General features: G+C 36.8%; 1 protein-coding gene across 9 annotated transcripts in view; it reads right to left on the bottom strand.

Annotated features, from left to right (window-relative positions):
* Positions 1-27,923, bottom strand: part of R3HDM1 (R3H domain containing 1) — a 205,841-nt gene that overhangs the window by 39,299 nt on the left and 138,619 nt on the right. For all 9 annotated transcript variants that reach the window (XM_039229938.1, XM_039229936.1, XM_039229931.1 and 6 more), the window contains 2 exons: positions 11,506-11,660; positions 6,813-6,964 (listed from right to left, as the gene is read on the bottom strand). In XM_039229938.1, the coding sequence (XP_039085869.1) occupies positions 6,813-6,964; positions 11,506-11,660 (307 nt within the window). The remainder of the gene's footprint in view (positions 1-6,812; positions 6,965-11,505; positions 11,661-27,923) is intronic.

Genomic DNA, 27,923 nt, shown 5'->3' on the forward strand with positions numbered 1-27,923 from the left:
GAGTTGGATATGCTTAATTGACTGAGCCATCCAGGAGTCCCTATTAACAGTATTTTAAAAGAGTTTTACAGGTGATTCTAACAAGCTGATGAGATTAGGAATCACTGGAAGACAAGTTATAAGTTAGGGTTCTAGAAATCAGGGTAGAAAAGTTTAGACCTTCAGGTTAAATTCTATGATTAACTTTTCCTGTTTCATAGTCTATATGTAAAATAAAAACAAACACACTATCATTTTCAAAGAAGGACACTTTAAAGACAAGGTTCTAGAAATGTAAAGAGTTTACATAAGAAAACATTCTGGAAGAAAGTTTTTATCTGCATTTCTAAGCTTTCCGTAATAAAAACCCCATTAAAAAAATTCGTTTTTTTTTTTTGTGAGAGAGTGCATGTATGCACCACAGTGGGGGAGGGGCAGAGGGAGGGAAGGAGAATCTGAAGTAAGCTCCATGCTCGGTGTGTAGCATGACCCACTGGGAGATCATGACCTGAAGCAAAATCAAGAGTCGGACGCTTAACTGACTGAGTCACCCAGGCACCTCCAAAACCCTATTTTAGATTTTTAGATGGACTGAAACAGAAGGTGAAGAAATGTTGACCAGGTAAGGTAGGGCTCAAACAGTAATAATGCTAAGTTATATATACTAGCAAAATGCTTAGTAGCTATACATATTTTGTTCCTTAATGCTTTCAAATTATCCCTTCCTTATAGGACTTTCTACTTGTTTCTTATGTGTAAGTTTAGGTGTCCATAAAAAAAAAAAAAACTGTAGCTCCCTAAGGACAAGGACTATGTCTTATCATTTTTCCATATCTAAATATGTAAATTGTTGCTGGATTGAATCTTGGCATTAGAAAGGAAAACAAACTTTTTATAGTGTTCTGAAAAATAAAGTGTGCAGATCTGTCAAATTTTATAGTCTTCACTTGAATACAATACTTCATTAAGATTTAGTAAGCTTTAGCAGTGGAAATGATTAAAACTAACAATATAAACTCTCCATTATTATGCATTCTGCAGGCCTTTATGGTGGCTAATACAGTATGAGGCATAAAATTCAGCTGATTCTTATTATTCATGATAATTATGTTCTAAAAGTCATATGAACGTTCATTGAATTAGCAAATACCGAGCCACTGTCGCTACAGGAAATACAGGGTTACTAAGAGCATCTGGTCACAATATCCTCATCAACTGATCAACATGTAACCTTATTCTCACGTGTATCTGTTTAAAGACCTGTAATCTAGATTTCTTACAATAATTAATTATATGTAATATTTTTTTATTAAACATTATTTGATAAGGTTTTAACACTTTCCTGGCGCAGAATAATTGGACCAAAATTTCTTTAGCCTGGCCTTATGATGTTGTCATTATGCTTTGATTAGCTGTCATCCCATGAATCCACAAATTTATCTGCTTTTCTATCTTTACTACAGCTTCATCACACACTTTAGAGGTTACCTTAGTACTTTCTGGAGTGGTCTCCCCTACAGATGGGTGAACTTCTTCCTTTTTCCTGGATGTGCCACATGGTTGACTCCTTAACATTGATCTGATGGCCAACAATATAATTCATAACAGAATAAACATATTTATTCCATAAGACACATTACAGCTTTCTTGTGCTTAGGAACACTCGAAAGAACTTCAGCACTATGCCTGGGGGCCACTTTAAGCGGCAAAAATCACCAAATAGCACAAAAATGCCAAAACTGTGGCATTAAATAGACTGAAAAGGACATTTCCAGTATGAGAGCTGAAGTAAGGAGGAAGACTTGTAACCTTATGTTTGGCCTCAGCTGAGACTGTGTACGTTGGGTGACTCAAATTTTTCATTGTTCTGTGCATATCTGCAAATGACTGAGAAAGCCCATAAATATCTATTTTGGGATTACAAATACATTATAGGGAATAGGCAATTTTGCAAATACAAATTCACAACAATGATCAACTGTACATATTTTCTTTATGTAAGTTACCCTGAAGGGATAATGTAGTATATTTTTTCACTCCTCAGCTTAATGTTTTGGTAAAAATGCAGATTTCAAATTCACTGAAGTAAATGGAGATAAATTTTCTGTTCTTATTTAAGGTTTATTTATTTTGAGAGAGAGAGAGAGAGAGAGAGCGCGTGCACGCACGCACAAGTTGGGGAGAGACAGAGAGGAAGAATACCAAGCAGGCTCCTTGCTATTAGCATAGAGCCTGACATGTGGCTCGAACCCATGAACTGTGAGATCATGACCTGAGCTGAAACCAAGAGTTGGATGCTTAACCGACTGAGCAACCCAGGAACCCTGAGATAAATTTTGTTAAACCTACAAAGGGAATGTCTTTTAAGAAGTATTAGCTTGGCATACAAGAAAAGAACAAATATGTAAATTCTGGTCACATAGAAAACACAAGTAATTTAGAAAATAAACTAACATTTTATTATATTTAGTCTACTCGGGAATAACACTCAAAAATATTTTCTGCCTAAAGGACAAACTAATGATAGTCTATGATTTCTCTCAGCTTTCCTACTACTTTTTGGGGAAGTGTCTAACCACCACAATAATCTGGAACATAGCTCAGATCCAGGTTAGAGGTAAAGGGACATGAACTATTAAAATAGAAGTCACAAATTCCTCAAGGATATCACAACCTTTTTTCAAAGTAGAGCCCTCCAGGATCTGACTCACAGCCTTTCTTTTTAAAAACTTAGTTCTGGTAACTCCACTATAGATTTAGAACACTACACTACTGATAACTGACCAAGAAAGACTCTGAGGTTAGAAAGTAAATGAAAATATGTCCAACATGCTTCAAAATTCTGTGGGGGGCACACTGTAATTACTGATGCTCAGGATTATGGCTCTGAATCAGCAATAAAACATCTTAACTATTTTCAGTGTCTTCTACTTAAGAACATAGGCAGCATAAACTGTATTTTAGAATCATTTTTATACACAAAGTCCTACACATTGAATTCTGCAAACTGATCCTGTGAGGTATTATACTTATCTCTTATAGATGAGAAAACCAGAGTACAAAAAGACTAATTAACTTGCCTAAAGTCACACATGCTTGAAATCATGTTTTGATTCCAAAGCTCACCTTCTTTTTAAATTTTTTTCCCAAATGTTTATTTTGAGAGAGAAAGAGAAGGAGAGAGCAGGGGAGGGGCACAGAGAAAGGGAGAGAGAGAATTCCAAGCAGGTTTGGCGCAGATAGCACAGATGTAGGGCTTGATCTTACAAATTGTGAGAGTCAGCTGCTTAACCGAATGAACCACCCAGGTGCCCACGAGTTCATCTTCTTCTAAGCGTATCATGTTCCCCATCAATGAATACCTAATGGCACAAGATTCAGTTATCTATAAAAAGTAGCTAGGTTAGACCTCCTCATAACCTGATATCAAATCAGTTAGACTCCATGATGAAGAGCCTTTAGGAACAGGGCATACATTTGGACTCCTGAGAAAATGGTAGAAGTTATAAGCACAGTGTCTTAAAATAAATGAAGCTAGCTGGAAAAAAAAATCTACTATATCAACTGTAGTATAAAATTTGAAAGATTTAATTCTCTCATATTTCAAACATGATATGGTTGTGTATTAAAAAAAACCCAAGTTGTAGACATTTCATATTTTAAATTATTTATAAATTCCACTTTATGTCTGTGTTCATCAATCTTGGGTCTCCATACCCATTACCTTTGTTAGCATATGCTTAGGTACAAGGAGGAAGAGAGGAAGGATATAAACCAGAAGAGAAACATGGGTTATCCAACATGTGTGTATATGGAAAAGAATCTCGTTGACAGGGTCAGGGGAAAGAAGGACATCATAACAACAACAACAAAAAAAACACCTGCACAACATGACTGCATTTATGTAAAACTATGTTTGTGAAGAAATTAGGAAAAAACAAACACACAAAACAAAAATGTCTTAGACTGAATTTTACTAATCTGATATTGACAATACATTGTTAAAGAATGAATACAAGATAATGTCTATTTCATTAGAACCTATTGCCTAATTTCAATACATATGTATTTTACATGTGTATATGTTTGTTTGGGCAGGAGGCTAATGTGAGAGAATCCATCCTCTAGAATGTTGAACACCGGTTACCTGGAGGTGAGGGCAGAGTGAGGCCTAATGATTAGCCTTCATTTTACACACCTTTGTGTTGATTGTTTAACTTGTGTCAGCAAGCATAATATATTTTGTAGTAAAAAAATTAATGAAAAATTTAAAAGCATATAGAGATTACAGAAACAAAATAGTAACATTAAGGCCCATAACTGTACATAACTGAGAATGAATAATATACATGTACCAATACATATGTGTAAGTTGGCCTCTGCCATTAAAGAAGTGTATTCAATTTACTACGCATTTACCGAGCTTCTACCCTGGGTTAGGCCCTGCTCTAGGTGCTGGAATACTCAGATAAACCTCTGTTCTGTGTGTAAACACACAGGAATATGTAAGATAAAGTATAATTTATACAAGCTAAACAAATCTATATTAATGAAGGAATGGTCTCTATAATATTAGCTCTTGGATAGGAATATGATGACCTAATTAGTAAATGCCAACAGTTGATCTTTAAGTTGGAAACCTGAAATATTATGGCAATTTGTTTATTAAATATTGCCCAGAATAACAAATAAATTTTCTGTAAAGAATGCGGTTACATTTTTTAAAATGCTGTTATATTTAAAAATGTTTTTTAAGTTTAAAAATTTTTAAAAATAACATTAGATACAAATGTTTTTCACTCAGGGGTATCCTAAATCAATTCTGTATATGACTTGTACTCCTACTTAATAACTAGCATAAAAGGTACCAGGATAAAAGTCTGACAGGATACAGATTCTTGCTTTAAGTGACACCCATTCCATTTCTCACATTGGTAATCTGTAGTTGGAAGAGATCAATGTAGTTTGTTACACAGTAACCAATTACTACTGTCAATATATAGCTAGCTTATTTCACACTGAACTTACTCCTCTAGGTCATAGCCCTAAACTGAGTAGTTCCCAAAACTTTCTCTAAATTTCAAGTTGGAGGGAAATTTCACTTCTCTTTTAATTGCTGGGCTTCCAAACTATCTCTCAGGCCAAGGCCAGCTCCCCCAATTTTTATTTTCTTGCAGAAGCAGGCCCAGGAACTAAAAGTTCGTATGGTTCTTTCCGAAGTATAATTATCAGCATCTACTTGACAGTTTTTAGATCCTGCCATCATACTTAAAACAAGGTTGAATTTAGGGGTGGTAGTACAGGGCTGTGCTCTTTCACATCTATAGACACTCCTAGGGCCAGCTCCCTCAGAAGTGGAGACAAGATTGCTTTTGTTTCAAAGGACTGATAAATATAACAAACATGGGAAAGTTTAAAGTCTAAGCCATCTTTATAGATCCTTTTAGACTTGATCTTCTTTCAAGAAAGCTCCTTTACTCAGCATGCAGGCCTATAAAACTTACAAAACCAGGGGTCTTTTTGATCTCTAGTAAGTCACTGTATTAAGTAATATCCCCTAATCTCAGCTCCTGCTCTACACTGGAATGATTTCTTTGGTAATTTTCTCTCAGGTCAAAAAAACATTATACTTTGGTTCAAAACGCAGATAATTCACAGCCATTCTCACACCATACATTTCACCTGCTTTAGCACAAAATTCTGCTTCTGACAATTGAAGGCTGAACTGGAATTACAGACCCCAAGTTTACTTAAATTAGAAAAAGCAGCTCAGATTGGGAGCATTTTCTCCTTATTTACAGAATTTAAACTTATACAATAAATGGGAAATTTAACACAGTATACATTTCTATTTTCAGTGTGTAGCTGCTCTACCTCAAAAGAGCTCATTAGAATATAAAACTCCAAAGCTGCCTGTGATTCATAACCAACTTGCTGATTAAAAATCCTGGGCCTCTTCAATCTGTGACATCACAGAGCTGGAAAGGGCAAGGAAATATGTGAGTTCCTGTGTGTGTGTTGTGTCTGTTTGGTAAAAAATAAAATGAGAGGCACGTCTCCATTCTCCCAAGTAGATTCAATGAAACAAGTCTGTCAATTCCTTTCTCACCCCTAATACCATCATCGGTAACCATAACCAGTGCCAACTGTTTACCAGCAATTAAAACTTAAGTCTTCCTTCTTGAAAACAGCAATGCAGTCCCTCTGGCAACCTTACAGGGATGTCATGAGAATAAATCAAAGACTGTAATACTTTCTGAATAATGGACTAAAGTGACCCAATTCAAAGGAAGATTACTATTTGTATCACATTAGGCTTATCAGAGAAGCTTCTCTTCTTCTGAGTTGAAGTAGCTAAAGAAGTAGTTCCATAACTTGCTTTTAGACAGAGCTATTATCATTTGCTTCTGCTATATGCCTTCCTCCACTTAGTGATGAAAAATGAGTTCCCCGTAGCCTGAAAAATTTCAGCAAGAAATTTTGCTGCTAACATTATATACAAGAAATATTCTCCCCCAATTCCTTACAAAAACCTTAAATATTAAGAAATGCTCCAAACTCCAAGGTCTATGACCACTATTGGTTATGAGGTGAACTGCCTACCTTTAGGCACATGAGAGAGATGATTTGACTCTTCAGTTTACATATGAAATGTTTTGCTTATACTGATTTTGTTAGAACTATTAGAGAAGTAGACTGTATCATAGTTTATCTATTCTATATTAGATAATGATTTCAGATCATGCCCCTTAGTGAATTTTAAAATTAGCAACAGATCATAATCATGATAAACAATGAAAAGCTATAGGATTAGGTTTCTTGGTCGTACTCACCTTAAGTTATTTTGTTGACCAGGAGGAATGACACTATAGTAAACTGGCATTCCTGTTGTGGGCATAGATCCTTGATTAGACTGATTAGGGAACATAACAGGCTGCTGATAAGTCTGATGGGCAATTCCTTGAGAACTTTGAGGCAGTGAAACCTAAAATTTGAAAGACAATTTAAAGGGAAAAAAGTTCTTCAAAACCTTGCAAATGTTAGGGTCTCCAGCCTCCATAAACTTTTCCAGTATCAATATTTAGGAATAAGCTAAAACTGCCAATTGGCTGTCATGCTAAATTAGCTATAGTACCACAACTTTATTTCTGTTCTTTTCAGCTAGCTATTATTTTTGGCTAGCCTTTATCAACTGTACAGTAGGCTAGATATATTAGGTTATAAAAATAAAATGTGACTTATGTCCTTAGGTAAAAGTTGTTTTAAAAAATAAATGGTTTCCAGAGGCACGTGAGTGGCTCAGTCAGTTAAGTGTCTGATTCTTGATTTCAGCTCAGGTCATTATCTCACAGTTTGTGGGTTCAAGCCTCAGGTCGGGCTCTGTGCTGACAGTGCGGAGCCTGCTTGGGATTCTCTCTCCCCCTCTCTCTCTGCTCCTTTCCCACTTAGATGCATGTACTTTCTTTCTCTTAAAAAAAAAAATGAACTTAAAAAAAAGGAAATGGTCATCTAAACACTGATGACATTTCCAAATATGAATGATGATTTGATGTGGAAAAAGTAATACCATACAGTTTGCCCCAGGCAGAGCTAAGTAAAACTCAGGTAGGGCACCAGTGAGCTACACTGCATCAGAAAGATGTGAGTTTGGAGTTTAAGACGTGGTATTGGCTCCATTCCTTTCTACCTATGAGACTTTGGACAAATGACTTAGCTATTAGGAGGCCCATCAGCTCCTTATCTGAAAAAATGGGATACTACCTCCATCTCATGGGAGGCATTATCTCCACTGTAATCTCTATTTACAGGATGTAAATACAGTAGGCATCTGGTGAACAGTGGATCTTTCAGTTCTTTGTTTTCTATATTATCTACATAGAAACCTCATAAACATGATGGATTTTCAGTTCACTGGTTTCTCTAGTTTCTTTTTTAAAAATTTTTAACATTTATTTATTACTGAGAGACAAAGGGAGACAGAGCATGGGCATGGGAGGGGCAGAGAGAGGAGGAGACAGAAGCTGAAGCAGGTTCCAGGCTCTGAGCTGTCAGCACAGAGACTGACACAGGGCTTGAACTCACAAACTGTGAGATCATGACCTGAGCAGGAGTTGGACGCTTAACCAACTGAGCCACCCAGGTGCCCCTCTAGTTTCTAAAATAGAAACCATAGACAACAATGGGCTCTTCTGATGATGTTGTTCTGTTGTAATGGGTTCTTAATTTATAAGTGTGTCTCAAAACTACAGGTAGATTTTACTGACTTTGATAAATAGGGCCAGTATAAAAGCTTCTGAAGATTATGATGATGATGTTAGCAATAATATTAGCAATAGTAATAACAGTAGGATAGTGATGATAATGGAGGTTAATATTAGTAGTTACCATCAGGCATCAGGTTCCATTCTAATAACTTTATGTGTGTTATAATATCATATCTTCCTAATAACCTGAAAAAGGTACTTTTATCATCCCTCTTTTATGGTTGGGAAAATTGAGGTTTAGTAACTTGCCCAACATTGTATAGCTAGCAAGCAGGAAGTTAAGATTAAGAAGATCTGAACCTATGCCCTCTGGCTCCAGAGCATCCGCACCTTAACCATTTCACTATTCTCAACATAACAGCCCCTGTGATTAAGAAGTTGATTAACTTTTTATTTATTGTTTTTAAATTTATTTATTTAAATTTTTTTTTTTTAACATTTACTTATTGAGGGACAGAGAGACAGAGTGTGAGCATGGGAGGGGCAGAAAGAGGGGCAGACACAGAATCTGAAGCAGGCTCCAGGCTCTGAGCTGTCAGCACAGAGCCTGATGCGGGGCTTGAACTCACAAACTGCCAGAGTATGACCTGAGCCCAAGTTGGATACTTAACTGACTGAGCTGCTCAGGTGCCTCAACTTTTTTTTAAATTTTTTAAATGAGAGAGAGAGAGAGAGAGAGAGAGCGAGCCCGTGCACCTGCGCACGAGTGGGAGAGGAGCAGAGAAAGAGGGCACAAGAGAGAATCCATTGTCAGTGTCACAGAGCCCAACTAAGGGCTTGAACTCACGAACCCTGAGATCATGACCTGAACTGAAATCAAAAGTCAAACGCTTAGCTGACTGAGCCACCCAAGCGCCACTGGAAACTGATTAACTTCCAAGTCTTGCCTATATAACATGTTTCTGAAATGCAAACCATCTTTTCAAAAAACACAGTAATCCCTTAATCACTTTCAATTTTGCTCAAATATTGCAAAGAAAAAGTTACTAGTTTAACTTATCCAACTCTGAATAACATATTTTAGCCTTTTTGTCCACTGAGTGAGTGTAACATTCTAAAATTATTATTTATGATAGTATCTAAGTTAATATATATGGAAGACAGATCTAGGGAAAATGACACAGCTCAATCTAGATAATTTAAGCTACAGAATAACTCTTCTGTAGAAAAAATTAAAGTACCAAAAAAGAGAGAGGGAACAGTACTTGAGACATATGGCCACCAAATACATTCTACTAAGGACAGATAATTTTTCTGGGTTATTTTTTAGATGGCATTTTATCACCACCTAGACTGTCTACCAGAGGTAGTAGGAATTATAAGGCAAGTTTTCAATGCTCTACAGAGCCATTCTTCTCATAGTCTTACCCAGTTTGAAGATTATATAAAATACCTTGAGAAATGATTTATAACTTATAAAAAAAGGTATGCTATAGAAATTATAATTACTGGCTTAGCACTGAAACATTTTTCAGTATCTAGCTCTTTTTTTTAAATACACTAGTAAGTCTGTAATTTATTCAAAAAGTATATTACTCACACCAGACTGTGAACCCCTTAAAGGTGAAGGGCAGATCTTATTTTCACAGTGCTTGGGTACTGGGTTAGGTAGCATGACCAACGTCTTTGACAAGGCAGAGTTCCTGGCCTGGTACTGATCCTGGATAATATCTAGCTATGGAGAAGTAGGGGATGAGCAGTATGAGTGCCCGAGCTCAAGTACAGAGGATAAGGAGTAAAAAGCATGGGGATTGGAGAGTAAACAAAAATATAAAATCTAATTTTATATTTATCTTTTCTTTCTTCCTTAGTTGATTTCTATTAGCAGGAAGCTAGAAAACTACACATACTCTTAGTGCTCACTAGCCCATGACAATTCTGTAGTTTACATTTAATTTCAATTTAAAACTTCTGGAACTATATGGAATATGCTAGCATCTTTGTTCATATCCTTCTCTATCCCCAGGATTTCTTCTTAACCAATTTATGCCCATAATTTTCTTTTAAGAGCTAGTTGAAGGTTTTTATCTTTCCAGAGAAGTTCTGTATTTAAGTTCTTAATCTATTCATGGTTCTATTTCATGATCCTGTTATGAGACTGTATACATCATCAACTTGTTTACATGTACATTTATCTTCCTAACTAGATTGTCTTTACCTCGTTGAGATGAATGGAAATGGTCTTTGGATTTCTTAACAACAGATTTAGCTATGGAAAGCCATTAGGCTAATAAAACAAATTTCTGAAAATGTTTCATATTATACTAATTATAACTGACCTATACAAGAAACCATAGGTATTTCTACTTTAGAACTATAAATTAAAATCCAAAACATTTTCTAAACAGAAAACTCAAATAGTTTTATGAAAACTTTTACTTATTTTTTAAAAGTTTATTTTGAGTGGGGGTGGAAGGGGCAGAGAGGAGGCAGAGGATTCAAGTGGGCTCTGCAATGTCAGTACAGAGCCTGATGCAGAGCTTGTACTCATGAACTGTGAGATCGTGACCTGAGCTGAAGTCAGACACTTAATTAACCACCTGAGCCACCAGGTGCCCCAATTTTATGACTTTTAAGTAAATGGAATCAATAATAATAAATTTTTTAAGTGAAGCAGTTCTCTGTTAAACTATATTCAGTATTTTGTAAGAAGAATTATTCTGTGCTTGTGTAAATTATTCAGGGAAATATAAAGACAAGATATACTTCATAACTCATTTTATGTAGTAAAATCCACAACATTTTAAATGTATCATGTGCCATTCCTTTCTGGGACTGGGGGTAGGGAAAAAGATGAGTTCCAGCATAAAAAACTTGACATTCTTCTCTATTCTATAAACAGTGATTTATAGTTTGTATTCTACCTCACTCTTTTAAATACTGACCTCTACCTCTATTTTTCCCATCATTCCACTCTCAACATGACTTTCTAAGAAGCTGAAGAATCAGATACTTGCTTATTATATATTTATATCACTGAAAACATAGACAATGCCTAAGAAAATTTGTTTGCCAATACCAATGTGGTTCACATGGTAGCTTACATTTAATATTTATAAAAATTAAAGAATTGAATGAATAAAAAGCAATACAATGAGAGTAAAACAAAGCTGCTATGACTAATACAACTCTTACAACTATAAAATTATGTATCACAGAATAATTTCCACTATATGACAAAGAGAGAGAAGATGCACTGTAGTTATACATTTTATGTATTCAAAGTCACCTCTACCCAAAGATGTTTATAGTGACAACATACCTGGTATGATGGCACTGAAGGATATGGGATGACTACTCCTTGGATCTGATTTCCAATGCTGTTGGGCTGGCCACCAACTAGACTCTGACTCTGGGGTTGCTGAACTCCAACTAGTCCTTGGTAGTTTTGCTGGTGGTTGGGTATAACTTGATAACCTGTAATGGCATAATGAGTTAAACCCTGCTTTGAATTTAATTTTCTTCATGTAACAGAATGTTCTTGTGTTTTAAGCAAATACTTTTGTCTTAAGATGACAAAAAAAAAAAAATAATAGAACTCTGTTAAAACGGCAAATGTTAAAAACCCTCATTACGAGAGCTAATATTTAAAGGATTTACTGTAGACGTAACTCTCAGCTGTATTTTTCCCCACTTAAAATACATTCAGATAAAATTTCTGTACCAAGATTTCCTTTGTAGCTAAGGAAATTTTATGGTTTACACAGACAGTTACTATTCAGTGTATATTATAATCGACTATGACAACTGATTTCTGAGGAACATGACTAGCTACATAATTTCTGGTCCCTGTGCAAGAGGAAAATGTAGGGCTGTTTGTTGAAAATTATTAAGAATTTTGAGAGCATTAATCCAGAGCATTAAATCAAAAACAGGGCCCTATGTAACATCAGAGATTGCATGCCCATGAACCTGGCTCTTCTGAAAACCGAAGGTAGAGGAGAACCACTTTAAAAGAATGGTTGGCATACTAAGATACGCATCCTTATATTAGGAATGTGTCAAGGGCACAAGGAAAATGGAGTTATGTAGCAAGTTTTTAGATCATTTCCTTATTGTATTATTAAGGTCACATGACAGAGAAATAGGTCCTTAAAGAGATTAAGTAATTTACCTGAAGTCACACATCAAACACCTAAGGGACAACTTTCTCTAAGCTGAAGGCACTATTAGTTAACTTGAGTAGTAAATTAAAAGTATAAATTTACTTTTTTCAAGTAATCAGTTATTTATTTATAAATATTTTAAACGTTTATTTATTTTTGAAAGAAAGAAGGGCACCAGTGGGGGAGGGGCAGAGAGGGAAGAAGATGCAGAATCCGAAGCAGGCTCCAGGCTCCAAGCTGTCAGCACAGAGTCTGATGCGGGGCTTGAATTCCCGAACCATGAGATCAAGACCTGAGCTGAAGTCAGCCGCTCAACCGACTGAGCCACCCAGGTGCCCCCAAGTAATCAGTTATTTAAACAAGAATCCACAATGATAAACTTTAAGTAGCAAGTAAGAATTGCATTAAAAAAAAAAAAAAAAAAAAAGAATCATATTTGTCTCTTGACCCCAAGAGGATTCCTTTAGGTAAACCAATTATCTCAAAACTTAAGTAAATCACTAGAAGCTACCAGAAATCATTTTTACTTCCTTCCCTCGCTCCCTCCCTCCCTCCCTTCCTTCCCTCCTTCCTTCCTTAAAGAAACCAGATAAAAATAACCATCCAGCTTCAGGGTATTTGAAAAATTTCTACAAAGATGAATCAAACTATTGCCTATACAAACTTCTACAACAAAAGGTAAATGAAATGATTTCTCTGGTAATAGCATAAATATACTTTGCTATCTTATAAATATCAGTTTTCATTTCTATGGTTATTAATCCCTTAAGCAACAGAAATGGTAAAGATCCCATCTCATGTACTAAACTGTGGATAACAGTATCACTATAGTTGTCTGGAAGCCTCAGTGATTCTGCTCAATGACTAAGTAACTGGATATAATCTCGCATTAACCTTTGCCAAAGAAAGAAATAAAAAGCCTATTTGTTAAATAAAAAACATATTAAGACCAAACATCAAAGTAAAAGTCCAGTTATAGTGAACTGTTTAATAGTCAAGGGTTTTGTAAACTTATGCTACTTCTATGGCAATGCTGCTTTAAGACCACGTTATAAATGACTTCTGTGTATTCTAACTTTGTATAGAAAATTTATATTTTAATCCTAGTCAGAAATGAAGTGATAATATGCTATTTCCTAAACCTTTCTGTGCGTGAATTTTCTATAATACTTAAACTTGTAGGCAGATAAAGGACAAGGGGAGAAGAATCTTCCTTCTTGTAAAGGACAAGTAAGTTTCTTTTCCCCTTGTCCTTTAGTCTAACAGTTAACATTCATCCCTCTTTTTATTTTACCAAATCACATGTATTTCAAATTCATGCTCTAAATTCCTAGCACCATCAATCCGTACACTAGCAACATAAAGGGTAGGAATAGAAATGGGATGTGAAGATATGATCTTTCCTTGTGTTGGAAATACCATCTCAAAACATACACATACACAAACATATATTGCAGTTGCAGAATTTGGGCTCAGCTCTTTACAGACTGTGAAAGTAACTTACAATGTACTTGTCAGACCAATAGTCTTATACAATTGAAAAGAAAAATGCAGATACCTGGCAGAATTCACTGTAATGTAATCTGACTTAAAATACCTCGACTTAAATAATCACATCCTCCCAAGGAACTTCACAACTGTTTCTCATATTATTTTTAAAGTTTATTCAAAATACATTCGAAGTTATAGGTTACCTTGAAATAATACTTTGGAAAAAAAAAGCCAATTTATGTGCAAATGTGGTTCTGATTTCCTTTATTTATTTAAATTTACTAATTCTTGGAGATTCACACTGGAGCCTTCTAGCCTAAAATTCTCTCTTATAAAAAAAAAAAAACATCTGACAGAGAACACTTTCAATAAATAGCTATAGATTCCATGTCATAGGACATTACATCATGGAATTTGCATCTGCAAATTTCCATTGGTATTTTATTTTATTTATTTATTTTTAATTTTTTTATTTATTTCTAGGAGAGAGAGAGAGACAGAGTGAGCAGGGGAGGGTCAGAGAGAGAGGGAGTCACAGACTGAAACAGGCTCCAGGTTCTGAGCTGGCAGTCAGCACAGAGCCCGACGCGGGGCCCGAACCCACCCGCGAACCGCAAGATCATGACCTAAGCGAAAGTCGGACGCTTAACCGACTAAGCCACCCANCTGAAATAGGCTGCAGGCTCTGAGCTGGCAGTCAGCACAGAGCCCGACGCGGGGCCCGAACCCACCCGCGAACCGCAAGATCATGACCTAAGCGAAAGTCGGACGCTTAACCGACTAAGCCACCCAGGCGCCCCTCCATTGGTATTTTAGATTCCCTAATGCAACCTAATCCCCATTAATATCCATGCCACAGTATATCTCCACACAAATGTCATGCAAGTTTGAAAATGTGACAACATAACATAAAATCTAAAATATCTGACTCCAGTACTCCATCATTTGTTACATAGGGTATTATGCTGTGAACCCAGGATGTTACTGGTGGGGATATAAAGATGAGTAAGACATGGTCTCATATCTTTGAATAAGGTATTCCTAGCCCTGACACTGTATCAGAATAGGAGTATAATTAGGACTTATGAAAATAGGAGGGGGAAATTAATCTTGAAAGAAGTAGTAACACTTAGGCTTGGACTTAAGGAAAAAGAAAAATGTCAGAAAATAGTATAGGGGAACCTGGGTGGCTCAATCGGTTAAGCATCTGACTTTGGCTCAGGTCATGATCGTGGTTCATGAGTTTGAGCCCCCTGTTGGGTTCTGTGCTAACAGCTCAGAGCCTGGAACCTGCTCCAGATTCTGTGTCTCTCCCTCTCTCTGCCCCTCCCCCGCTCACGCTCTGTTTCTGCCGCTCTCAAAAATAAACATTAAAAATTTAAAAAAAAGCAGCTAAGCAAACTGTGAGCATATTCTTTAAATAGCAGTGGAGCTATTAAAAACAAGAATGTAAGGGTGCCTTGGTGGCTCAGTGAGTTGAATATCTGACTCTTGATTCTGGCTCAGGTCATGATCCTGAGGTCATGGTATAAAGCCCTGTGTCAGGCTTTATAATAAGCATGGAGCGTGCTCTCCCTCTCTCAAAAAAACAAAATACAAACAAAAAACAAACCCCACGTGAAACACTTTAAAATATCTTTAAAGTGCTCACATTAATCTTCTTATAATTTTGTTCTCTGCCTTATTTCAGATGTTTTAAATGCTACAGGTAACAACCCTAAGTGGCTCCTGCTGAGTCACATTCTGCAAGCAGCCCCGACAAGGATGAGAGGCACTCCCAAGTGACTCCTGCCCTGGGGAGAATGGGAGATAACCATATGAACCAGTCTCACAGCAGCCCCAGCAGATGGATAGGGGCAGACATCTGATCTCACTGCCAGCCACTTGCACCAATAAAAAGCTCTCAGGGGGCAAGACAGGAAGAGAGTCCTGCAGCATGGCAGACAAAGTGGGGGTTGGATCTGGTCTGCTGCTGGCACTGCTTACCAACACAAGATTCTCAGAGGAACAAGGCAGGAAGTGCATCTTGCAGGTCAGTATGGTGATCTGCTGAGAGAACGCATCTGGTCTGATCGCTGACACTGCCTAACTACAAGCCCACAGTGGTCGCAGTCTGGGTCCTAAATGGCACAGCGACCAAATCCTACCCACAACATGCAAAGTGGGCCATTGCAGCCAAGAGGACTGAAGGCCACAGTGGCTCAGCCACAAAAGCAGAGCACAAGTAACCCAGAGGAGCCACCGTGAAGCACCTGGTTCTGGTAAAGAGGGGACACTGTGCTACAGAGCACCACTGGACCTCTTCTTAAGGCCACTACTTTCAAGATCAGTAGACATAGTTGACCTTCTTAATACACAGAAACAAACATGGAGAGTTAGACAAAACGAGGAGACAAGAATACATCTCAAATGAAAGAACAGGGCAAAACTGCAGCAAAAGGGCCAAATCAAACAGACCAGCAATATGTCAGGATAAAGAATTCAAAGCAGTGGTCATAATGACACTAACTGGACTTGAGGGAAAAAAAATGGGACCAACTCAATGTGAACATCAACAAAGAGAAAATACAAAAAAGAACCAGTCGGAGATGAAGAATTCGATAATCAAAATGAAAAATGTATTACAGAGAGTTAGCAGATTAGAGGATACAGAACAGATCAGTGAGTTGGAAGGCAGGTAATGAAAAGGAAACAAGCTGAACAGCAAAAAGAAACAATAATAATAATAAAAAATGAGAATAGGTTAAGGTTGCTCAGTGACATCACCAGGTGTAGTAACATTTGCATTACTGGGATGCTAGGAAGAGATGGGAGAGAAAGGAGGAAGAAAATTAATTTGAAGAAATAATAGCTGATAACATCCTTAATTTGAGGAAGGAAATAGACATTCAGATTCAGAAGGCACAGAAGGCCTCCAGCAAATTCAATCAAAGGAGGGTCACACCAAGATACTTAGTAACTGAAAGTAGTGAGGTAAAGAGAGAATTTTAATTTTTTTAAGGAGGCTCTACTCCCAGCATGGAGTCCAATGTAGGGCCTGATCATGACCCTGAGATCAAGACCTGAGGTGATATCAACAGTCGGATGCTTAACTGACTAGCCACCCTGAAGGGCATTCTTTGAGTAGAAAGAAAAGGCCATAATCAGGAGTGACAAAATTATCAATGAAAAAAATTTCATTATGTAAACAGAAACACAATCAGAGTGGCAGATTAATCACTGAGGGTAATTACTGAGGGTAAAGCACAAAAGCAGTAAAATAAATATATCTATGAAAATCAGTCAAGGGATCCACAAAATTAAAGGGTGTAAAGCAGGGGTGGCTGGGTGGCTCAGCTGGTTTAGCGGCCAGCTCTTGACTTAGCCTCAGTTCATGATCTCACAATTGTGGGGTCAAGAGGTCCCAGGCTGACGTCTGCACTGAGCGTGGAACTTGCCTGGGATTCTCTCTCTCCCTTTCTCTATCAAAATAGATAAACTTAAAAAATTTTTTTGAAAAAGGCTGTAAAGTATGACATCACATACACAGAATGTGAGTTGGAGGGGAGTAAAAATTTAGTGCTTTTACAACAGGTTCAAAGTTTAAATAGACTATCAATGTAATACAGACTTCTTTATCCATATTATATATGAGCCTAATGGTAACAAAACAAAAACCTGTAATAGATACACAAGAAATAAAGAGAAAGCAATCTAAGCATTTCACTGATGAAAGCCATCAAGTCACAAAGAAAGAGAGCAAAAGACGAAACGAAGAGAGACAAACTTACAAAAGTAACCATAAAACAACTAACAAAATGGCAGTATATATATATACCCATCAATAACTACTTTGAATGTAAATAGACTAAAGGCACCAATCAAAAGACACAGGGTGAATTCATGGATAAGAAAGCAAGACCCATCTATACACTGCCTACCAGAGACTCACTTTAGGGGCGCCTGGGTGGCTCAGTCGGTTAAGCGCCCAACTTCGGCTCAGGTCATGATCTCACAACTCGTGGGTTTGAGCCCTGCGTTGGGCTCTGTGCCAAAAGCTAGCTCAGATCCTGGAGCCTGCTTCGGATTCTGTATCTCCCTCTCTCTCTGACCCTCCCCTGCTCACACTGTTTCTCTCTCAGAGAGAAATAAAAAACATTTTTAAAAAATTTAGAAAAAAGTCTTTAAAAAGAGAGGGACTCACTTTAGACCTAAATACACATGCAGACTGAAAGTTAAGGGATACAAATACATTACCATGAATATGGAAGTGAAAACAAAGCTAGGGTAGCAAAACTTACATTGCACAAAACAGTCTGTAAAACAAAGACTTAAAAGAGACAAAGAAGCACACTATGTAATGTTAAAGGGAACAATCCAACAAGGGCCTATATACACCTAACTTTGAAATTCCTAAATACATAAAGTAACTGTTAAGAGACATCAAAGAAGAAATGATAGTAATACAGTAACAGGAGGGGACTGTAATACCCCATTTACATCAATGGATACATCATCCAGACAGAAAACAAGGAAGCAGTGGCTCTGAATGACACACTGGATCAGATGAACCTATCAGATATATTCAGAACATTCTATCCAAAAACAGCAGCATATACGTTCAGGTGCACATGAAACAGTCTCCAAAATAGATCATGTGTCATGTCACAAAACAAATTTCAATAAATTGAAAAAAACTTAAAACATGTTATGCATCTTTTCTGACCACAATGGTATGAAACTAGAAATCAACCACAAGAAAAGATTTGAAAACACGAATACATGGTAGCACAAAACAGACACTCAGATCAATGGAACAGAATAGGGAACACAGAAATGGACCCACAAATATATGGCCAACTAATCTTTGACAAAGCAGGAAAGACTATCTAATGGAATAAAGACAGTCTCTTCAGCAAATGGTGCTGGGAAAACTGGACAGCAGCATGCAGGAAAAAAAACCTGGACCACTTTCTTACACCATACACAAAAACACACTCAAAATGGATGGAAGACCTAAACGTAAGACAGGAAGCCATCAAAATCCTAGAGGAGAAAGCAGGCAAAAATCTGCTTGACTTCAGCTGCAGCAACTTATTTAACATGTCTCCAGAGGCAAGGCAAACCAAAGCAAAAATGAACCTACTGGGACCTCATCAAAATAAAAAGCTTCTGTACAGCGAAAGAAACCATCAGCAAAACTAAAAGGCAACTGACAGAATGTATTTGCAACTGACATATCAGATAAAGGGTTAGTATCCAAAATGTACACAGAACTCCTGAAACTCAACACCTAAAAAACAACTAATCCAGTGTAGAAATGGGCAAAACACATGGACACTTCTCCAAAGAAGACATCCAGATGGCCAACCAACACATGAAAAAATGCTCAACATCACTCAGCATCTGGGAAATACAAATCAAAACCACAATGAGATGCCACCTCACACCTGTCAGAATGCCTAACATTAACAACTCAGGCAACAACAGATGTTGGTGAGGATGTGGAGAAAGAGGATCTCTTTTGCACTGCTGGTGGGAATGCAAACTGGTGCAGCCACTCTGGAAAACAGTGTGGAGGTTCCTCAACTAAAAATAGAACCACCCTATGACCCAGAAATTGCATTACTAGGTATTTATCCAAGGAATACAGGTATGCTGTTTCAAAGGGGCACATGCACCCCACTATTTATAGCAGCACTATTAACAAAAGCCAAAGTGTGGAAAGAGCCCAAATGTCTACTGATGGATGAATGGATAAAGAAGATGTGGTGTATACATACAATGGAGTATTACTTGGCAATCAAAAAGAATGAAATCTTGCCATTTGCAACTACATGGATGGAGCTAGAGAGTATAATGCTAAGTGAAATTAGCCAGAGAAAAACAATGACTTCACTCATATGAGGACTTTAAGATACAAAACAGATGAACAAAAGGGAAGGGAAGAAAAAATAATATAAAAACAGTGAGGGGGACAAAACATAAGAGACTCGTAAATGGAGAACAAACATAGGGTTGCTGGAGGCGGGATGGGATAAATGGGTAAGTGGCTTAAGGAATTTACTCCTGAAATCATTGCTGTACCATGTGCTAACTTGGATATACATTATTAAAAAAAATTATAGAAAGTAAAAAAAATAATTTTAAGGGATAATACTAATGCTATGATAATCTTTTTATATCTATGAAAACCATAAACTTTTAAATTTATAAACTTTTCTGGTTTATAATATTTAATTTTGTCCTACTGTATATGACATTTCATTATTGTGAAATGACTACATCTTTCTATAAAAACACTTGTGAGGGGTGCCTGGGTGGCTCACTGGGTTGAGTGTCTGACTTTGGCTCAGGTTATGGTCTCATGGTTCATGAGTTTGAGCCCCACATCACGCTTGCTGCTGTCCATGCGGAGCCCACTTTGGATCCTCTGTTCTCCTCTCTCTGCCCCTCTCCCACATGGACTCTCTCAAAAATTAATATAGACACTATTAAAAAAACCCCACAAATATATGGAGCCTTAATAGCATGCTACTAAAATGGATCAACCAAGAAATCAAAGAGGAATTAAAAAAAAAAATACATGGACTCTAGATGCTGGCGAGGATGTGGAGAAACGGGCACCCTCCTACACTGTTGGTGGGAATGTAAACTGGTACAGCCCCTCTGGAAAACAGTGTGGAGCTTCCTCAGGAAACTAACAATAGAACTCCCTTATGACCCAGCAATAGCACTGCTAGGAATTTACCCAAGGGATACAGAAATGCTGAGGCATAGGAGCACATGTACCCCAATGTTCATAGCAGCACTCTCCACAATAGCTAAAACATGGAAAGAGCCTAAGTGTCCATCAACAGATGAATGGATCAAGAAGATGTGGTTTATCTATACCATGGAATACTACATGGCAATGAGAAACAATGAAATCTGGCCATGTGTAGCAACATGGATGGACCTTGAGGGTGTTATGCTGAGCGAAATAAGTCAGGCAGAGAAGGACAAATATCATATGTTTGCACGTATAGGAGGATTAGGAGGAACTTGATGGAGGAACAAGGGGGAGAAGAAGGGCGGAAATGGTGGGGGAAAGGGAGAGAGGCAAACCATGAGAGACTCTTGAATGCTGACAAAAACTGAGGACTGATGGATGTGGGGGGGAGGGGGGGATGGGCATGGAGGAGGGCACTTTGGGGATGAGCACTGAGTGTTATGTAGAAACTAATTTGACAATAAACTATTTGTAAAAAAAAAAAAAAAAAAATACATGGAGACAAATGAAAATGAATATACAATGGACCAAAATCTTTGGGATGCAGCAAAAACTGTTCTAACAGGGAAGTTTATAGTAATGCAAGTCTACCTCAAGAAGCAAGTAAAATTCCAATTATCAATTTAACTTTACATCTAAAGGAGCCAGGAAAAGAACAAAGTCCAAAGCCAGTAGAAGGAAGGAAATAATAAAGATCAGAGCAGAAATAAATAAAACAGGTACTAAAAACCCAATAGAATAGATCAATGAAATCAGGAGCTGGTTCTCTGAACAGATCAACAAAACTGATAAACCATTACCCAGACTCATTAAAAGTAGAGAGGGAGGGAGGGAGGGAGGAAGGGAGAGAGAGACAGAGTCCTGTTAGTGCTTGCCCACCCCATCTAAAATAAAATAAAATAATTAAAAAAAGAAACATTTTTCTAGATATGTCTTCTTGGGCAAGAGAAACAATAGCGAAACTAAACTATTGGGACTACACCAAATTAAAATGCTTCTGCACAGTAAAGGAAACCATCAATAAAACAAACAAACAAACAAAAGGTAACCTACTGAGTGGGAGAAGATATTTGCAAATGATATTTCTGATAATATCCAAAATACATAAAAAACTATACAAGTCAACAACAAAACCCCTCAAATAATCCAATTAAAAAATGGCAGAGGATGTGAACAGACATTTCTCCAAAGACGATATCTAGATGGCCAACAGACACATGAAAAGATGCCCATCACCACTTATCATGAGGTTTTGATGCAAATCAAAACCACAATGAGATATCACCTTAGATCTGTCAGAATGGCTAAAATAAAAAAACACAGGAAATAAAAAGCATTGGTGAGAATGTAGAGAAAAAGGAAAACTTGTGTACTGCTGGAGGAATGCTACCTGGTGCAGCTACAGCAGAAAACAGTATGAAGGTTCTTCAAAAATTTAAAAACAGAATTACAGCATGATCCAGCAATTATACTATTTATCCAAAGAAAATGAAAACACTAATTCAAAAAGATATATGCATCCCTATGTTTACTGCCAAATTATTTATAACAGCCAAGATATGGAGGCAATTCAAGTGTCCATCGACTGATGAATGGATAAAGATGTGGTATCATATATACCAACAATGGAATATTTCTCAGCCATACAAAAATAATGAAATCTTGCTATTTGCTATAACATGGATATACCTAGAGGATACAATGCTAAGTGAAATAAGTCAGTGAGAAAGATGGATACTATTAGGATTTTACTCATATGTAGAACTTCGGAAATGAAACAAGGGAACACACAGGAAAAAAGATTAAAACAACAAAAAAAACAGAGTTAAATAGAATAACTAGGTGGTTATGAGAGGTGAAGTGGTTGGTGGGATGGATGAAATAGGTGAAGGGGATTAGGAGTATAGGTATTTTGATAAACAGAATTATACTACACACCCAAAACCAGTAACACTGAATGTTAATTATACTTAAAAAAAAAAAAAAACATAGGTTCTATCTAAAATTGTTCTTTTTTAATTGTTTGCTCATGGTTTAGGCATGCCTTTAAAAAACAAAACAATGAAATGGCCTGCTTTTTAATAAGGTTAGAAACTTTAACACTCTTTCCTATTAAAAACAAAGAAAACCTGTATCAGCTATCACAGAGCTAAGCCAGTAAATGGGCTCTCAATATTTATACTCACTGAATAGAGGAAAATATATTCTTTTTTTTAAAAAAATTTTTAATGTTTTATTTATTTTTGAGAGAGACAGTGTGAGCAGAGGAGGGTCAGAGAGAAAGGGAGTCACAGAATCCGAAGACAGGCTCCAGGCTCTGAGCTAGCTGTCAGCACCGAGCCCGACATGGGGCTCGAACCCACAAACTGTGAGATCATGACCTGAGCCGGTCGGACACTTAACCAACTGAGCCACCCAGGGGCCTCGAGGAAAACATATTCGTAACATAATAGAATCAAAATAATACATGCTTCTACATGAAACCAGAGGCTTACTCTGTGTGCTGACAGGCTGGCTGAGAATGGCATTTTTCACTGTCCATGTTTATTAAATGGCTCTGAAAGCAATAGCTCAACTTAAATTTCAAGGTAACATGTTTCAAGTAAGGTTCAACACATTTAATTGCCATTTCATTAAAATGAAACCTGACTCTGTGATTATGAATCACCTCAGTGGATTCATGAATTCACGGGTCACTCATTAATCCTCTCCAAAGAAACTGCACTGCAGCTGAAATGCAGATTTCATGTCATTAACCTCAAGGCGCTTACATGATAGAGAAGAACATGAAACATTTTAGTTTATAGTTAATATGTAAAGCCTGAAATGAAGGTTTCATTAGAATATTTCTGAATAAATCTGCACATTTAAAATATCCCTAAAAAAAGCTTTATTTGATTATACAATAGGTTTTTATGGTAGAACATTTGGAAAATATGAAAAAGGAAAAAGCCACTATGGAAAAAATCATTTTCGTAAAACAATTACTCATAGATAGTCACCATTTATATGTTGTACGTATAGGTAGCCTTATTTCTATGGACGGATATAAATATATATATCCACTTACTTTATTTCTAGAAAGGGTACATACTGTTTCAAAACCTTTTCCCTGTAATGTTTCCATAGCTATGGAGAAGCTCAAGAGAAATTTTTTAAAAACTATGGGAAGGAAATATTTAAGTAAATGTTCTTAGAACATACTTAGACCTCAGGTTTTAACAACAGAGAATCAGAAAAGAAAACAATTGATCTGAATTCTCTATTTTAATTTAAAGAAAAGGCCTGGATTAAGAAGCTAAAAGAACAAACTATCTCCATTTCCTGTGGCCACTCTGGAATTCAGACAAAACACAAATTTAGCCCAAAATTCCTATGCCTCTTCACTTAGAATAGTACGTAACTGTCATTTTTTTAAATGACACCACAAAGTAACATTAGTAGCTAACAGTTACATGACATTTATTAGGTTTTGGGCACTGTTCTAAGTATTTTATATATGCTAACTCATTTAGTGCTAACAATTTTATGAAATAGGTACAATTATTACCCTTATTTCTTGGGATGAAGAAACAAAAGGACAAAGAGACTCATACTTTGCCAAAGGGGGTTTGCACATACTATTCTGATTCTAAAATTTACTTTTCTCAGGGACAAACGTTGAAATAGAAAGAGTATTACAGTAAGCAGAACACTAAACACCTAGGCTCCTTCCATTTTCTGAGAATTTTGGTTAATGAACTTTTACTGTAGTTTAAGATGCTTAAGTCTCAAGATAAATTAAAGGGAAAAAAAGGAATGAATGAAAATAGTTAACTGGCAAACTTTTTTCATTTGAATTGAAGATTTTTTTTTTTAAGTATAAATGTGGTTATCCAAAACAGGAATCAGAATGAAAGTTGTTGGAATTAGTCCAGATGGTAGTTACAGGAACTTGGGGTTAAAAAAGACTTCATCTCAAAGAGTTTATACAATCAGCCCATAATGTCCTCTCACTGGGAGGGACTCTCCTTCACTTGTGTTGTCCATTACTCTTAAGGTGCATGGTTTGTGACCTTTTGTATTTCAAGATTACACTTCCTTGCCTTATTATAATTAGATCTCCCACCTATAAGAAATAGTTGGGAAGAGGAAAAGGATGCTCAAATATTTCAGGTTCATGTCCCTTGGTCTGTGTCTCTCAACCTAGGTATTTTTCAGACCAATCTTCAATATTCCTTGTTGGGGTTTAGCTTCACTGTTTTGCTTAAAAGGCTGACTTTGCTCAAAATGTATACTCTGTTGCCATATCCCAGATGAACCGATTTAAGATTTCTTTGGCAGAAATTCATAATCTGGCTCTTCTCCACAAAGTTGAGTTGTTTTGCCAAGAAGTCAGACTTTACACCCAATGGGGCAAAGGGAGCTTTAACTTGGACACCTGTGTACAAAGAGGCATGTACTGTATCATGGGTGAAATTTTAAGTTATTGTGAAGCAATGATTCTTTTCTATACCTTCAGTAGCTTTACATTCATTTTTAAACTTGAGGTAGGAAAGCCCAGCAGGTATGAACCACACTGGGAGGACATTGCCAGGACCTGAGGGATCTTTCTAAGCCTGTCATAACTATTAAAAAAAAAAAACCAAAGGGGGGGGGGGGGGGCCTGGGTGGCTCAGTTGGTTAAGCGACCAACTTCAGCTCAGGTCATGATCTCACACTTCGTGAGTTCAAGCCCCGCGTTGGGCTCTGTGCTGACAGCTCAGAGCCTGGAGCTTGCTTCAGATTCTGTGTCTCCCTCTCTCTCTGCCCCTCCCCTGCTCATGCTCTGTCTCAAAAAGAAAACATTAAAAAAATAAAAAAACAAATAAACAAACAAACAAAAAGCATCCTTTAACATTTTATACTCCTGGCACCACAGGAGGGGAATTCTACTGGTAACTTGGACAGGTACCTGAACATTTTTCTAGAAGTCACAATGAGATGTTTGACCATTCATTACAATAATGACAACACACAAACCACAACCTAGCAGCTAGTTGTATATAGTTCTGGAGTATACTCTCTAAAAACCAGGAAATGAAAAGCTGCAAAAAAGATGACTGAAGACCACAGGATCTATGATGGTTAAAGTTACTACAACTACAGGGAAAACTAGAAATATTTGGTTGGAAAGCACTGAAAACAAACAAGCAAAAATCCATATTATCCTACTGATCAAATTAAAGAATATTACCACTGCCTATGCAAGACAAAATCATTAATATTTTATTAGCAATATAATATAAAGGATCATCTAATCACAGGCATGCCTCACTTTATGTACACGTGGTAAGTAAAATTTACATCTATAAGAACTGTTCAAGTTGCTCACTCCTCTGAACCTGTGTTTAAACAGAGACATCTCAGGCTGCTGAGCATCCTGACTGACTGAGCATGTTAACTGTTACAGAGGGGCACTTAGTGGAGAAGTGGCACGGTGGCTTAGGTTCATCATCTAATTATTCAGACAAAAGGAAGGGAAGGGACATAGTTCTGATGGTTTCAATAGTATCCAGTTTGAAGACCATCAAGTATGAGAAAAACAATACAACGATCTTTAAAGAGGGAGAAAGTTGAAAACTGAGAAAGCGGAAGTAGCCTCTTAGAGAATGAAAAGTACCATTAGGTTACTAGAGGGAAGGTGGTAGGGGGGATGGGTTAAATAGGTGATGGGTAGGGGGTCACTCTTGATCTTGGGGTCATGAGTTTAAGCTCCACAATAGATGTAGAGATTACTTGAAAAATGAACTTAAAAAAAAATAGGTGATGGGTTTTAAGGAGAGCACTGGTTGTGATGAGCACTGGATGTTGTAGGTAAGTGATCAATAACTAAAATCTATACCTGAAACTATTATTGTACTGTATGTTAATTAGCTATAACTTAAAAACTTGGAAGAAAAATAATTCTAAGAGAACAGTGTTTCTAGTATTTTAACACTCAATAAATCACCAACTTGGCCACACCTAAATTATTCCTTAATAAGAAGTGTTTCAGTACACCAGAAATTTAAAAAAAAAAAATCTTTCCTGTGATTTTTCTAGGTTTAACCTGAAAGTCAGAGGAAAATAGGATCTATATATATCGCCTATACAAATTTGTGCCAGTATTGTGGGAAAGTACGTATTTTGTAAAGCAAGCAATGCCAATGTAAGTGATAACCAATAAAAGAATAAACATCCAGATCTCAACATAGGTGTTATTTAACACTGTCATTCTCCTTTGTGAAAGAACTGCACTGCTGCAGTATTATCCCATTTCTTCCAGCACTTGCAGAGGAAAGCACAATTAATTCTGCAAGCAAAGAGAACTAGGACAATATAAATTGATGGCTTAGGCACTTCCCTGGAGGGCTCCAAAGAATATTCTATTTTTAACTCTCTTTCACTTCAACAGAGAAGAGAGCAAGAAGGAAACATAGTGCTCAGCAGAAAAGTACTGCATAGGATTTAACAGGTTAGTTGTATTTTGTGCAGGTGTCATGAACAGTATTTGCGTTAAAGGAAAGCATTCTTAGTAATATGATTTAGACATAATGAGAAAGATAATAAAAAGAACCGAAGAACTGCTTAGTCATAATAGCCCTAAATCTAAGGTCATTTCATTTAAGTTTTTCAAGACTAATCCTGTACAGCAGAAGCACTGTGAGATTAGATTTTTTTTTTTTTTAAATAAGCCATTTTGCCAACTCTAATCTGTAACTAGGTATCTACAATAAAATTTAGATAAACTGTTTCCAAATCATCAAAATCTCAAGTTTGTAATCCTGGTCTGTCTTAGGCATCTGCAACACATTTTTAGTGAGCAGGCAAATTCTAGTAAAAGCCTCTTAGGTGAATTTAGAAGACAGAATTGCCAGCACACCTTCACAATTTTTTTTTCCTCTACCACCTTCTGCTCTACTATTTCTGTGACTAAATAAACATAAATACAAGTACACAAAAAAGAATCTAATATAAACAGCCACACAGGTTATAGCTCATGGCTATTTAAATGACGATCCTACGGAAGAGTTGGCAAACTCAAGGAAATCTATGGGTACTTACCAGATACTTTTGGCTCCAGATTTCAGTGGCGGCAGGTTAATGGAGAAGGGAAAAGGGAAATAGGTGGATTTGTAGGTATTCAATGTCTGAATCTATTTTGGTCACACAATACTAAGAAATGCTCATAGAATCAATGAAAAAAACAAGGATAACCAGGGCCATCACAAAGTAACAACACTATAAAACTCCTATTATGTGAGTCAAAAGATGCCAAAAAAGAAACTTTGTACCAAAGTCCCTATTTAACACAGCTAAATCCCTTGTTAC

Source organism: Hyaena hyaena, unplaced genomic scaffold, assembly GCF_003009895.1.
Source record: "Hyaena hyaena isolate Hyena2069 unplaced genomic scaffold, ASM300989v1 scaffold_41, whole genome shotgun sequence".
NCBI lineage: Eukaryota > Metazoa > Chordata > Mammalia > Carnivora > Hyaenidae > Hyaena > Hyaena hyaena.